Here is a 15,372-nt window from a genome sequence, read left to right on the forward strand (position 1 = left end):
CTGGTTGAAAGGAAGAAGGCAGAGAGTGGTGATCAATGGAGCAAGGTCTAGCTGGAGGCGTGCGTCTAGTGGAGTCCCTCAGGGGTCAGTGCTGGGATTAGTACTGTTCAATATATTCATTAATGACCTCGCTGAGGGAACAGAGGGCACTGTCAGTAAGTTTACTGATGATACTAAACTGGCGGGAGAGGCTGACACGCCAGAAGGCTTTGCTGCTATTCAACAAGACCTGGACAGGCTGGCGGGTTGGGCAGGGACAAATCTAATGAAATTCAACAAGGGCAAGTGTGGAGTCTTGCATCTGGGAAAGATGAACCCCATGTACCAGTACAGGTTGGGGAATGAACTCTTAGAGAGTCGTGCAGGGGAAAGGGACCTGGGGGTCTTAGTGGGCCGCAGGATGACCATGAGTCAGCAAGAAGGCCAATGGCATCCTGGGGTGTATTAAACGGGCTGTGGGCAGTAGGTTGAGAGAGGTTCGGCTCCCCCTCTACTCTGCCCTTGTGAGACCACATCTGGAATATCAGGTCCAGTTGTGGGCCCCTCAGTTCAAGAAGGACAGGAGGCTGCTGGAGAGAGTTCAGCGCAGGGCCACCAAGATGATTAAGCAAGTGGAACATCTCCCTTATGATCAAAGGCTGAGGGAGCTGGGGCTCTTTGGCTTGGAGAAGAGGAGACTGAGGGGTGACATCATTAATGTTTGCAAACACGTAAAGAGTGGGTGTCAGGAGGATGGTGCCAGGCTGTTCTCAGTAATGTCCAGTGATAGGACAATGGGTACAATATGGAACATAAGAGGCTCCAAAGAAATACAAGGAAGAATTTCACTGTTCAGGTGAGGGTACCCTGGAACAGGCTGCCCAGATGGGTTGTTGAGTCTCCTTTTCTGGGGACATTCAAAACCCATCTTTATGAGTTCCTATGTGACCTACTCTTAGGAGGTCCTGCTCTGGTAGGGGCCTTGGACTAGATGATCTTTCGAGGTCCCTTCCAAGCATTAAGATTCTGTGATTCTGTGATCTTGTGTAGTCTAACATCCACTAACCACTTCTTGTGCCAGTTACTTGCAAATAATGGGCAAATTTAATTCAAACCATAAGTGCATACCACAGCCCCAAAGAGATCTGTGACACTGAAGTAGATTCTGAACTACTTGGACAAATCCTTTGGAAAAACTGTTGAAGGAAAGTGTATTTGGGAAAAATAAAATAGTTAAAGCACCAGGAAATGCATAGCAGACTTTGCTAACAAAGGTAAATACGGTAACTGTAAAAGAGTCAAAAATTTGCAAAAAAATTTGTTCTGTTCTACAGTGCTAGGTGTGAGAAGATAGTTACTTGGGGCAAAGAAAATTTTTCGCACTCTTTGAACCTTCTTTCAGCATTCTTCACAAGCATACAAAAGACCATTAGACAATCCCTTACTTCATTTTGTTCCCCCTCTAAACTGGGACAGTATATAAGATGCTGATTCTGGCTGGCCCTGGTGACAAAGGACAAAAATATTATGAATATCATAATCTCTTTGAACTGATATCACTGCCTTTTCATATACTTAATACACCATGTGCAATACATGCAGCACAGTACTGGTCTGGTTCTGCAGTGTGTACAAAGTTTGTCTCATCAGTGGTGGACTTGGTAGCGTTACATTAATGACTGGACTTGATCTTAAGGGTTTTTCCCACCTAAATTATTACATGATTCTATGTGAAAGCAAGACATTTCTGTTTGCCATATCTCTAACTGCCTTTGAATGTTTTGGATGGAAATCTTCACACAAGTTGAGATAACTATATTTTTTTGGATTTACAGTTGGCCCAATGCATGAATATACCTAAAAAGATTCTGTTATCTAGATGAGATAGGAAACGGGGAATATTTCCTGCTTGCTCTTTGGAGGTTGACTTTTAGAAACTCACAAGGCCTTCACAGAAGCAATACAAGGATTTCCACAAGGCCAAACTTTTGCCCAGTAAGGTATTCAGTTTCTGTGTACAGTAACTAAAGAGTTAATAAAACCAAAAAATGAATAAATTATTTGTAATAACCCATCCCTAGTGGATGTATCTCCTTTATCTATTAAAAGACAGGTTGGGGTTTTTTCCTGTTCACTGAAACATCCAGTGCTAACTGAATTTGAGATCAACCTCAGAATTCACATTGTGGCAGCAAGTTCCACAACTGTATTTGTTTCTCGGTTACACTTATTCTACTTTTGAGTGTTTACTTGATCTGGTAGATTTTCTTTTTAATTCTTGGTACATCCTCTAAATTGCATGGAGCAAACTATCTCAATATTAATTAATGTGAAATTGCTCCTATATATCTTGGCAAGTTTACCATACATCTCTAGATTCTTGCTATCTTTCTTTCTGATGGTGGTGGGAAGACTAAACTCAGTATTTCAGGCTAAAATAGGTCTAGTATGCAGCAGTGGTATCTTCTTATATTGCATTGCACTCTCCCTCTCATTCCTTACAAATATTCCTGTTTTGTTATCACCTTAACTAGAGGTCTGAACTGTTCACAATGAAACTTGAGTCTTCCTTCTATGACGTTAAGTCAAATATATATTCCAGCAAAGAGGGTAAGTATTCTACTCATAGCATTTATGTATACTGGTATCTTTTCCAATGCATGGTGAGATAGACTTGATTACTAAATGCTGTAGAATTGAAATTACATTTACCTCATAATAGCTCTAGTAGAATGAGCTAGGAATACTGCAGTCTGTATGTAGACTGCAAGATCAAGAGGTACCAGATATTAGAGTTAACAATAGGTAGGACTGCCTACCACTTACTCCACAGTCTTTGCATAATTGCTCTGTGTATTCTACCACTCTCATAACGTGCCAGGAGCTTCTACACAAAGATTATTTTCATCATGGAATACTTCTAAATAAATTGGAAATTGCTATCAGTATCAAAGTAAAAGAACAGAAAGCTTAACACCTACAGCAAAGTTAATTGTGTTTTCTCTCACATGCATATCCAAATGAAATTCTTCACATAGGCACTGTTTTTTATCTCAAGCTGATAAGAACCCAACAAGCCCTTAAGACCATCAACAGTAGGGCAAACTAAAGGTCAGTGCTCTCAGTGTCCTGTCCCACATAATCACCAGTAGCAGATACGTGGAAAAATTATTCATCTGGATCCAGTACTATACAGCTTCTAGCAGGTAAAAGACTACCTGAAATAAGTTTTATCTTTCTAATTATTTTCTTCTGTTGGAACAGGCAATAGACTGAAATGCTGGACCTTGGATTAATTCTTCTCAAACCAAACTAGAAACTTCCTTATTGAGTGATGCGTCTTTTTAACACTGTTTCCCAGATCTGTGTGTTCAGATAAGGCCTGTGATGTCAAAGAGTGCACATAGGTGTGACTATTTTTACAAAAATTGAGAAGAGTTGGTATTGTACAGGATTGCCTATTTGTCTTTAAGAACAAAAGAAACAGAATAATCATAAAAGGCAAAGGCCATGACTAGAAATAGTCACTGCTGGAGTGGAGAAGGACATTTAAGAAGTCTGGAAGAAAAGCTTCTATTTGCATAGGCTTTGGGAAGACAGAATGATCTACTGATATCTTAGCTGCTTTGGTAATATAGAAAATTACATTTGGTAATATAGTCCTTTCAAAAACTTCAGTAAATAAACACCAGGAGTTGGAAAAAACAGAAATATCTGTCCTGTTCCTAAAACTTTTCATGACTACACCAGTCTCTCTAACAGAGCAGGTTTGCTGTCATAAAAACAGAGCTAGACACATGTCTATAATACGCAATCCTCACTTAGAATCTAAGCCGGTAAAAAAAGGAAACCTAACTCAACAGTTTTTACCACAACAAAGTAACCTGTAAACTGTAGATCAGTTCCACAAAGGCAACTGTTGTCACCTGTCTGAAAACACGACATTGCCGTTTTTGCATTTCATGAGGATGGAGCAGCTCAAAGTAGCTACACTAACAGGATTTATTAGACCACTAGCTCTGCCTTCTGCAACTTTAGTGTCTTTCTAGTATAAACTAGGTCTTCTGGTCTTCAAATATCTCCCACTGACAGGAATGGTAGCTGACGTGCTTTTCAGTAACAAGTTGAAATAGAACACATAAGCCTTTGCAGCTCATACAAAAGAGTGATTCTCAGACCTCAGTGCTGTCCAACTCATTCTCTTTAGATGGGCTGCAAAGGAGGACATGTGAAGCACAAGTATGTATGGATCCACAAATTCCACAAGAGTGACATCTATATTCTTATAATTTATATCTCCCTCCCATATCTGATTTTTTTTTCACTCTGCAAAACATGTGCCTGCACTGTCCTGCACCTATGCAATGTGTATATAGATAAAAGCAGTTGCTTCCTGAAGCATAGCACCAATTGCTAAAAAGTCTGCAAACTGGCCCCAGTGAAGAGCTCTGTCCAACACAGTCGTTTTCTATTACACTTGGATATGGGGAATGACAGTTAAAGAAGCAATAAACCATCACAGAACCAGTGAGGACTGCAATCTGGCAATCAGAATCTGTGGCTTGCAATATGCTTCCATTCTGACACCTTTCTTAAAGAAGGTAGAAGATATTGTTGAAAAACTTACCCCTAGCTGCCTGGAGGTTTTTCAATAAATGGCATGAACAGCATCAGAAGAACTCAGAAGGGTAAGATGTCAAGCCTTCTCTTCCCCTGTCTCCAGTCAGGGAGATTTCTCCACATCTACTATTTCATGAATTAGTCTCTGCTTACCACTTTGGAAATGAATATAAGAAGTCTACACCATGGTGTATTTGTCCTATAATTTTGCAAATTAATCTTAACATACTAAAGTACATGAATGCACTTACTGAACTTTGATATTTTTTTTCCGAAAAAGAGGAAAAAAGGAATTTGGAAGCCAATGATATCTACCATTAACTGACATTCTTTGAATTTGCCTTAGATAACAAAAATGCAAACTGCAAGCCACAGAGTATCTCAAATTTCTAACAAAGGCTACAGGGAAAAGTTGGAAATTCCAATTAAAACACAGCAAGAAGTTGATTTTTTAGTTCTTCCCCATTTTCTAAGTAACTCAGTTAGTGTACTATGAAACCACAACAGAATTTATAGTATTGTACAGAGGAAAACTGTACTTCTTGAGATCTAAGTTGCTGATATTTTGGTTTTGATTTACAAGACAGAGAAGTTCAGTTTCCTTTAGAAAACTTTTTTAAGAGAATTTTTCTAAAAACTAAATCAATATGTGTTGACCAGCTCATTTATTATAAAATCACGCACAAAACTGAGAACGTTTAGTGTTAGATCAGAAAATGTGCTAATCTGATATGCAAAAAACTTAAAATTCCAAGTCTTGTTACTGATCTAAGCTGGCATTAAATTCTATATGTTTCAAATTAGGGCAAAGAATTAATAATTATCATTCCAACAACACTGTGTTGGAGGGGAGAGTATGGTGATCCAGAAGATACTCCACTCCTGGGAAAGTTAATTTCTACTGAGCTAAAAACTGTATATTATATTCTTGAGGACTGTTCCTACAGCAGTACATATTATTGTCTTTTGATTGTAGTTTTTTAGTCACATAAATGTTAAATATTTTTATTATCATTTTTTTTAAATTCCTTTTTACCAAGTCCATGTACATTGATTAATATTTGCAAAGCTGAACATGTATGAAAGAGCAGTAATGAAAAGACAGGAGAATTATTGTTATAAATCAGGCAAAGCATGTAATCATCCAGAACTAATAAAATTAATAAAGTTGGACAACTTTACTTCTTTCATGATATCTCATAAAAGGCAAACACCTGACTTACTTTTTCTTTTCATATGTGTACCTGTGCTATTAGGCATTTATCAAATAAAGGACAGAGAAAATGATCAAGAATTCACTGTTATTAAAGGAATGCAAAGTCAAAATGCTGTGAAACAATTGTTTGTCAGTAGATAACAAAGGAGAAGCAGAAAATTAATATTTACTTTATTATTTCTTTAGTTGCAATGTCTCAAAGCCTTTCACTACCAAGCTTCATTTCCTAATAAATTATTTCTAAATTTAGAATACTTTACAAGTTTAAATTATTTTTCAAAAACTATTCAAGATACAAAGCTGAACACCTTTGGGAAAAGTCCAGAATACTTTTTTTTTTTTCTTTAATGAATATACTTTGCTCCAGCATTTTACATTTACTATTTCAGAATATGTTTCTTAGAAAGACCCCACATGGTCTGATATTTTCTTAGTAACAACATCAATATTAATAAATTAGTAAATTAGAGATATTTTCGTCAATAATGGCCTACTTTAAAAATCATAATCTCATTGCTTCAGTGTTCATTTAGGTAAATTGTAGGTCTCACATTGGCATTTAATTAGTAATTTGGAGAAAACCCAAACAAAACAAACCACCAAACAGCTTTAAGTGGGAATGTATTTGCACTGCAAAACAGCTATTGCTTAATTATTTTTATTTCAGAAGCAATATTTAGCACTACACCTGCTAAACAGTGTTAGCCTCTCACAGTTCTCTGTAAATGTAATATCAAATATAAAAACATTTTCTCATTTCTTTTTATGACCTATCTCTTTGTTTTGTATCCTCAAAGTGATGTCCTTAAATGTCTCTCTACACTTTCTCTTACTCCAAATTAGTTTGACAAACACATAAAACAATAAAAAGTAAATATTTCAATTTTTGCTCTAATAGAATATTTGTCCTTTAAGATGTTTCCTGCCTGGAGCATGTACTGTGCTTTACTCAGCTTAATTCAATTCATTTTCAGTATCTAACATAGAAAAGAATGTCTTTCATTGGTTCTCATCAATCAGATATCATTTGCAACCTATTGTACATCTGTATCATTTGAGTCAAAGGTTCATCTCTAGCTGCTTTGAAAAATATGAGTAGGAAAACATGCTCACCTTCAGGCTCCCCACAGAGTGTACACTGTGACTCTGCAAAGAAAAGGAGATATAATTTATCAATTTTATCCAAATATAACAAAACAGTCGATGTAAATGTGCGGTTATACTCTGCAAAATATTCAAGTATAGAAAGGAAGGAAAAAAAAATCCAAGACAAGAAACAGATCACCTCTAAAGGTACAATTACTATTTTGTTCACACATCACTATTTGAAAGTTTGCTGGTTAAGAAATGGTTTTGCATAATGTACAAATATATACACACATGAAGGAAATATTTTAAAATATCCCTTGAGATCTGTTTCAGGTATTAGCATCAAGCTGCAGAACAAATCTATTGTTTAGAAAATAAATACCAGATCAATTGAAATCACAGGGAATATGTTTACACAAATCCAATTGTCACCATTAGTGGAGGTATTTAAAAGCTATGTAGATGTGGCTCTTACAGAAATGGTTTAATGGTGTACTTGGCAGTCCTAGGTTAACAGTTGCACTTGATCCTAAAAGTCTTTTTCAACCTAAATGATTCTGTGTTTCTGTGATTCTATGAAAAGCCTTGGATCACAAATAGGAGACTGAGCTTTAGCTACAGTCTTGACTTGAAGGCAAAAATCAGCCAGAACCATAGAATATGAAACACACACTTTGAGTAGATTGACCTTTATAGTGCCACTGTGACATTACTTCTCCATTCAGAGAAGAGGCTGTCTCACAATAGCCCACTGTTGTAATGGTACTTGACCCTACATCTTTCATATATTTTTAACATGTTAATCACTATTTTTCACTAGTGCCAGAGGTCGCAATGTGTATGAGGAAAAAGAATCAGAAAAATTATGTTTATCCAGGCAACTCTGTTGATGATCGGCGCATTACAAATTTCAAACCAGCATAAAGTTGCATGATACAGAGGAATTCATTTTGATAAAGCTCAGCAACATGAAACATGTGGTTGAACTGTCTATTGACAGATTCGGTAGTGTCCCCAGCAGAAAACCTGAGAAACCAAAAACAACACCTCAAAAACAAGCTGGAGAAAAAACCCACTGAAAAGCATGAAAAGCCTAGTCACATCAAACACAGGCCTGTTTCTTTCATTGCTGAATGAAAAATACACTTGCCACAATCTGAAGTGGAGCAGAGGAATCATCTCAGAAGATCTTTTTTTTTTTTTTCCCAATTTTAATTCAAAGACTTTCTGAGGTTTTACTGAGAGGGGTTGCCTGTCTGTGTGCAGTTTATTATATCCTGATTGATAAGGAAGAACAATCTGAGACTTGGTTTCTGAACTTTTGACTTTTTGTTGATCCTCTATGTCCTGTTAACAACCGTTTCACTAGTTTGTTACAATCCAGAAAGCTACAGAATCACAGAATCTCAAGGCTTGGAAGGGACCTCAAAAGTTCATCTAGTCCAACCTCCCTGTCAGAGCAGGACCTCCTAAGATTAGGTCACATAGGAACTCATAAAGATGGGTTTTGAATGTCCCCTGAGAAGGAGACTCAACAACCCATCTGGGCAGCCTGTTCCAGTGCTCCCTCACCTGAACAGTGAAATTCTTCCTTGTATTTCTTTGGAGTCTCTTATGTTCCATATTGTACCCCTTGCCCTTTGTCCTATCACTGGACATTACTGAGAACAGCCTGGCACCATCCTCCTGACACCCACTCTTTACGTGTTTGCAAACATTAATGACGTCACCCCTCAGTCTCCTCTTCTCCAAGCCAAAGAGCCCCAGCTCCCTCAGCCTTTGATCATAAGGGAGATGCTCCACTTCCTTAATCATCTTGGTGGCCCTGCGCTGAACTCTCTCCAGCAGCCTCCTGTCCTTCTTGAACTGAGGGGCCCACAACTGGACGCAATATTCCAGATGTGGTCTCACAAGGGCAGAGTAGAGGGGGAGCCGAACCTCTCTCAACCTACTGCCCACAGCCCTTTTAATATATCCCAGGATGCCATTGGCCTTCTTGGCCATGAGGGCACATTGCTGACTCATGGTCATCCTGCGGCCCACTAAGATCCCCAGGTCCCTTTCCCCTGCACGACTCTCTAAGAGTTCATTCCCCAACCTGTACTGGTTCCTGGGGTTCGTCTTTCTCAGATGCAAGACTCTACACTTGCCCTTGTTGAATTTCATTAGATTTCTCCCTGCCCAACCCTCCAGCCTGTCCAGGTCCCATCAGATTGCAGCACAGCCTTCTAATGTGTCAGCCTCTCCCCCCAGTTTAGTATCATCAGCAAACTTACTGACAGCACCCTCTGTTCCCTCAGCGAGGTCATTAATAGATTGAACAGTACCTAATATTTTTTGTAGCTCTCAACACCATCTTACAAAGGCGAGGACTCAACAGTAAATATGAATAGCTTCTCTCTTGTGATGGTTTTGTCTGGGACAGAATTAATTTTCTTCATAGTAGTTAGTGTGGGGCTGTGTTTTGGATTTGTGCTGAAAACAGTGTTGATAACAAAGAGATGCTTTTGTTACTTCTGAGCAGTGATTACAAAGAATCAATGCCTTTTCTGCCCCTTACCCAATCAGTGAGTGGGCTGGGGATGCACAAGGAGTTGTGATGGAGCACAGTAGTTACAGCTGACCCCAAGTGGTCAAAGGGATATTCCAGATCATATGTCAGGCTCAGAAGATAAAGTTGGGGGAAGAAAGAGATTCAGAGTGATGACGTTTTGTCTTCCCAAGTTACCATTATGCATGATGGAGCCCTGCTTTCCTGGAGGTGGCTGAACACCTGCCTGCTGATAGGAAGGGGTGAATTAATTCCTTATTTTGCTTTGCTTGCATGTGTGGCCTTTGCTTTACCTATTAATCTGTCTTTATCTCAACCCATGAGTTTTCTCAGTTCTACTTGTCTGATGCTGTCCTCCATCTCACCAGGGGACAGGGAGCAAGTGGCTGTGTTGAGCCTAGTGCCGGCTGGGGTTAAACTGTGACATCTCTTTTCCTCACTGTCATGTTTGTGACAATATTGCAAATCTGCAGCAGAGAAGATAGTCTAACCATAGCTTGCAGCTATGACTGGTGCAAGAAAGTTTTCCAAAAGCTACCTGAGTGTCAGCACTATCCCTGCCAGGCCATTGTTTTTTGGATTTCTTTCAGGTGTTTGTTCAAGGTCCCATGTTTATCGTCAAGCCACATATTTCTTCCCCTGCCTCAAAATGCCTAGGGAGAGTTCATGGCGTGGTTTTGTTTTAATTCAGCAATGTATGCCTTCCAGAGACTGGGGATCATTTCAAACTGACAGCAGTGCCTATTTTTCTACACTGGTAAGAAGCGGACTTTGTGGGATCTGGATGATTCACCGGTAAGCCTGTGTTTAAGAATTTCCCCACTGTAGTTTGCTACTGTGGGGGAGGACTGGATACCCTTTTTTGTTGTGCCTCACACATACAGATCAAGTGACAAATGAAAACACAGTCATTTCTACTAGACAAATGAACAACATGACTGGGAGGTTGTACAGAGCACTGTTTTCTAAAGAGCCTCTGTGTATGTCAGAGACAGGGAGACAGAGAAAAAAATCTTTCTATTTAGATATGTATATTCTATGGTTATTGATGACAGAGTGTATGTCCTTATTTTCCAAGACTAAAGTAATACCAAAACATATGCATCACACTCAAATATTTGTAGGTCTAGATTATATGGAAATCTTACAATATTGTAAAGAAGCTATCTCTTGAAACTTCAAATAACTCCTTTTCTCTGTAAGAAAGTTGCTGTATCTTGCAAGAAAAGATTTTCCTGGAAGATAGTTCAATACTAAACACCTGTGCTAATTTGAAAACTACTAATTTAAATTTTAGTTCCAGAGTCATATGACAGCAATGAAAGACATGACAACAGTATAAAAAATTACTGCTCCATAAGGTGAAATGATATTGTTTAGGCTGACATGCATCTCAGCTAAGGTTGAGTGTCTCAGCTTTAATGTTCAACATCCAAACTAGTCTTAAAAGAGCTACCTGTGAAAAGAAATAGCCACCTAATCTGTTTCAGGAATCTATGTTAGCATGAGATAAATTAATAAATTGTTTCCTCTAAGTACTCATTCATTTTAATTTGTTGTAAGATATCTTAGACTTAGGCTAAATCTTCACAATAACATTCATGACAAAAGAGAAATGTTCATTGCAGGTGGTCTTTGGAGGTCATCTGGTTCAGCCTTCCACTGAGAACAGGGTTGTCACCAACAAGAGTTGAATTCAGCTGGAGCTTTGACAGTCAGGCCCTGAAAGCCATCGAGGATGGAGAATTCACAGCCTCAGTGGCGAGCCTACTCCAGTGATGGCATCAGCCCTGTAGGGTCTTACCGAATCTCTCAGTCTGCTGTTAGTGGCCATTCTTTCTTGTTACATTGCCCAGCACTGCCGAAAAGACTTCGGGCCCACCTTGTCTATAACTCTCCTTCAAATAGCAATAGTCTGCTATGGATCTTTTCCTCAACAGACTAAATAAGCCCAGATTCTTCAACTACTTTGACCAGAGGGTCTCTCCAATTTCTCCCTATGCTTCCAGAAGCTGGGAGCCCCAGCCACTGAACACAGTATTCTATGTGCAGCTTCATCAGCACCAGAGGAAAATAATAATCTCCTCAATCTACAGATAATTTATATCCTGGCACAACCTGGTACAAAGTTTGCCTGTTTGCAATGACAACACTATCTGTTGACCCATATGCAACTCGGTATTCACTTGCAAAACCCAAAAAATTAAAATCAGATCTTAGTAAGATGAATCCTATGATCCAAATCTCCCACCAGTTATAACAGTGCTACTGTATGGCAGAAGGAAAGAGGGAACTTGTGGTCAAATGTGGAGAGACAAAGACTGCTCTTTTCAGGACTGACCAGCCCATACATCAGCTGAAGGGAATAGTGAAATCTCAGCCCAAGACAAGTAGCTTTTATATGCCCATATTGGATGAAATGACAGCTATGGTGAGAGATAACTGTTAAGCTACTGTGCATTGTGATGGAATAGGAGCAGGGACACTACCACATTCCAGACAAAGATATTTCTTAACTCTCTTCTTTACACAATTCTTAGTAATGGATCATGTCCCTACATATCCAATTCATCTAAAGTATTATAGATACTTTCACAGGAGGTATTCTTTCTTTTCAATATGTTGCTAATCAGGTGCACCTCACAAAGATGCTCATTCTTGCAAACACCCATGTGTGTAACTTCTTTATTACTGCTCTCAAAAGTAAAATGACTAAAATCAGTGAGTGTTCAGAGATTTGGGATGCAGTACATCAATAAAATAAGAAAAACCTGTATCTCACACTATCATTTTGAAATTGTCTAGCCAACAGAAATAATCTTTCCAGATATAAGAACTTACTGACAAAATAGGTCGTAAGAAAGATCTTTCGAACAAACAAATTTATCATGAAGACATGAGCTATTTCCCTCCTCAAACAATATGAAATTAATCTTATTTTGATAGTTTCTCATCTAACCTAAATGATAAGTAAAACTAAAAATAATACACCCAGACATCTAAATGCCAACATTCTTTCTCCAAAAATCTGAGTTCAATATTCAATTTTAAATTGGAGTGAAACTAAATTATTCTGCTGAATTTATTCACCTTTCTTTGCTTTGTACATACTTTTTTTGTATGACTGGTGCAAATACAATAAAATCTACTATAAAGAGCTACAATAAAGAAAACAATATATAGACTGGATGAATGATACATAACAGTTGTTCCGAATAAAATACAATTCAAAATATCCATGAAAGCTACATAATGCAATAAGACAAAGACAACACAATATTAGTAGTATTTTAAATCAATTTAAAGAAAATCTTGAATGGTATTTAATATTTGACTACACTTTAAAGTACACTGTGCTCTCATCAACGGTTTACCCACATTACAGAGTTCAATCTGGATAAGTTTTGAACAAGATAAAGGAAGCGACAGTATGACAAAATAATGACAGTATGAGAAAATAATACGCAAAGGTGAGAAGCAATGCTGGGGATAACTTGCCACCTCAGCACTGCATTCAGAAAACAGACGCAGCCAGCCCTGCTGACTACTACTTCAATAACACCACACATCAAGTTTTGTATCCCACTTCACTTATGTAACAGAGTTTTCAATAGATCAAGTTCCACTGAGGAAATTTAGGACATACCACTTCAGATCTTGCTTCTAATAGCAAGGAATACAACTGCTTCTGACACTATTTCATCAGTGTTTCTTTACATCATTTTACTGATGTTAATGAAATAAATGGAACTCTGTGACACTTAGAGACACAGAGTGGACGTGAATAAAATATTGAGATTTAGTGTAGCTGAAAAGCAAGGTATAATTTAAGACTAAACTGTGAGACTTCTAATCATTTGCAGGATTTAATCCAATACTTGTATGTAAACATGGCTATGACAGTGCCAATAAAAAATTACTATCATGAACTACATTTTCCATTCTCTCTTGTCTATTTTTTATCCTACATCTCTTGTCTTTATCTGTATATTTTCCTTCCTGTTGATATCTCATCATTCCACAATAGCACAATCTGTATCATTGCAATAAACTGCAAGATTTTATCCTGTCTGCCAAGATTCCTCTGTTCATAATCATCCTCTTTGTTCCACACTGATGCCAGAGCATTCCTGTGAACATCTCCCGCTCTGTCTTCATCACCCAAGGCATTGAGAGATACTTACAAAACCCAACTAGCCTTTTCTTCTGAAAAAAAAAAAAAAGATTTGAGCTTTACCTAATACAACGCTCTTCAGGTAAATTACCTCTGTTGCTAAACTATATTTGCAGTTGCAGTGATTTTTCCTTTAGAGCCCAAACAGGCACTGCTTTCAACTATGCTGATGGAGAATGAAATTTTAATGTACTTCCGAAAAAATAACTATCTAATCCAAATACTAATTGTTTCCTTCAGGTTTTGTTGTTTTTCTATTCTAAGCTTTCCATTTTTCCTCACACTCATGTTTACTAATATTCACCTAATCTTTGGTGTTCTCTCCAACTCAGCCATATCTTGAACTTATAACTGCTTTATGTTGAATACAGTACACAACCTGAACCTTTTGACTGCCAGGTAGAGTAGAATATTTACACTCTTACATCCTTTTTCTAAGAGTGCCATTGGTCTAATTTTGGGCAGCACTATTTTCTTGACTCAAATGGGACCTTCTTTGTAGATAGAGAATTTGACTAGAGGTTTCTTGAGCAGTCACTATCATAGCACGAAATTAAAAAAGGATACTCTGTTGGTCTGCTTTTGCAGTAAATTCCCTATTGATGTAATCCATTTAAATCAAGTGAAACCCACAAAGCCTTCCAGGTACTTATTAGAACTTTTCTTTTGAAACTATAAAGTTGCAAAAATAATCAAAACTACACTACACCAAAGCACTGTATTTCTCACACTATGTTGAACGCTGACAAATAGCACAACAGGAAATCAACTGTATTTGTGCCGCGAAGTTTTCGGCTCTTGGCCTGAAAAACCCAGGCTCAAAGCCTGAAACCCAGGCACAAAGCCTACTTCATGCGGCGATCAACCCAGGGTCCGAGTCTCAGCTGGGTGGGAAGAAATCAGTCCTACTCAATGTGAGTGATAGCAGAAATCTTCTTCTTATTGAGAGCAGGCTCTAACTTATATCCAGCAGCTTCAAAGCTAGCTCAGCAACAGCAGCTAATAGATTACATTCTCATGTTCATCCTACTTGCGGTTTCTGCAATAAGCAAGCTCCCTCACATTTTCCCATCTTGTTTTTCCCCCGTAGTTGTTTTCCACCTTGGGCTGTTAGCTCGTTAGCTGAAAACAGCCCGACCTTGAAGGAACAGAAAGCGGCCCGCTGTCTGCGCTGACTACGTGACAGCAACTGCTTTAACCATGGCTCTGACTCGGGTCTTGATTGTGCATTAAATTCATATAACTAGAGCTCAGATCGCCTTGCCCCAACAGGCCTAACATTATACCCTGGGATCCATGTCCATTCTCCCTTAACCACTCCTCGACATATTTGGACTCAGATTATGGTTTGCGCCAATTTCCATGAACAATCATAAAAGAAATAAACAGAAAACATTTCAAGTTATGCAATCAAAAGAAAAACATGCACCATACATATACACATACACAAACATTTATGTCTGTGTATATATTTATGCACATAATTTGTCTATCTTGAAACTTTTTTTCTTCTTCTTAATATAGTATCTACACCTAAAAATAACTACCAGCAGTCAGTTCATCATGCAGAACATACTGAAAAATGTAACACCAATTGTTTAGAACTGTTGTGGATATAGCCAATACATGCATTTTATCCCTCTGAAACTATTTCTCCAAGTACTTCATGCTGAGTATAAGAGCCTACTTTCCTGCCTGCCTGCCAGCCTCTCACTGTTGATCACTTTACAGTATGACCACTCT

General features: G+C 38.2%; 1 protein-coding gene across 2 annotated transcripts in view; it reads right to left on the reverse strand.

Annotated features, from left to right (window-relative positions):
• Positions 1–15,372, reverse strand: part of DLGAP2 (DLG associated protein 2) — a 466,793-nt gene that overhangs the window by 235,085 nt on the left and 216,336 nt on the right. For both annotated transcript variants that reach the window (XM_061989737.1, XM_061989738.1), the window contains one exon: positions 6,929–6,961. In XM_061989737.1, coding sequence (XP_061845721.1) covers positions 6,929–6,961 — 33 coding nt within the window. The remainder of the gene's footprint in view (positions 1–6,928; positions 6,962–15,372) is intronic.

Source organism: Colius striatus, chromosome 2, assembly GCF_028858725.1.
Source record: "Colius striatus isolate bColStr4 chromosome 2, bColStr4.1.hap1, whole genome shotgun sequence".
Lineage (NCBI taxonomy): Eukaryota > Metazoa > Chordata > Aves > Coliiformes > Coliidae > Colius > Colius striatus.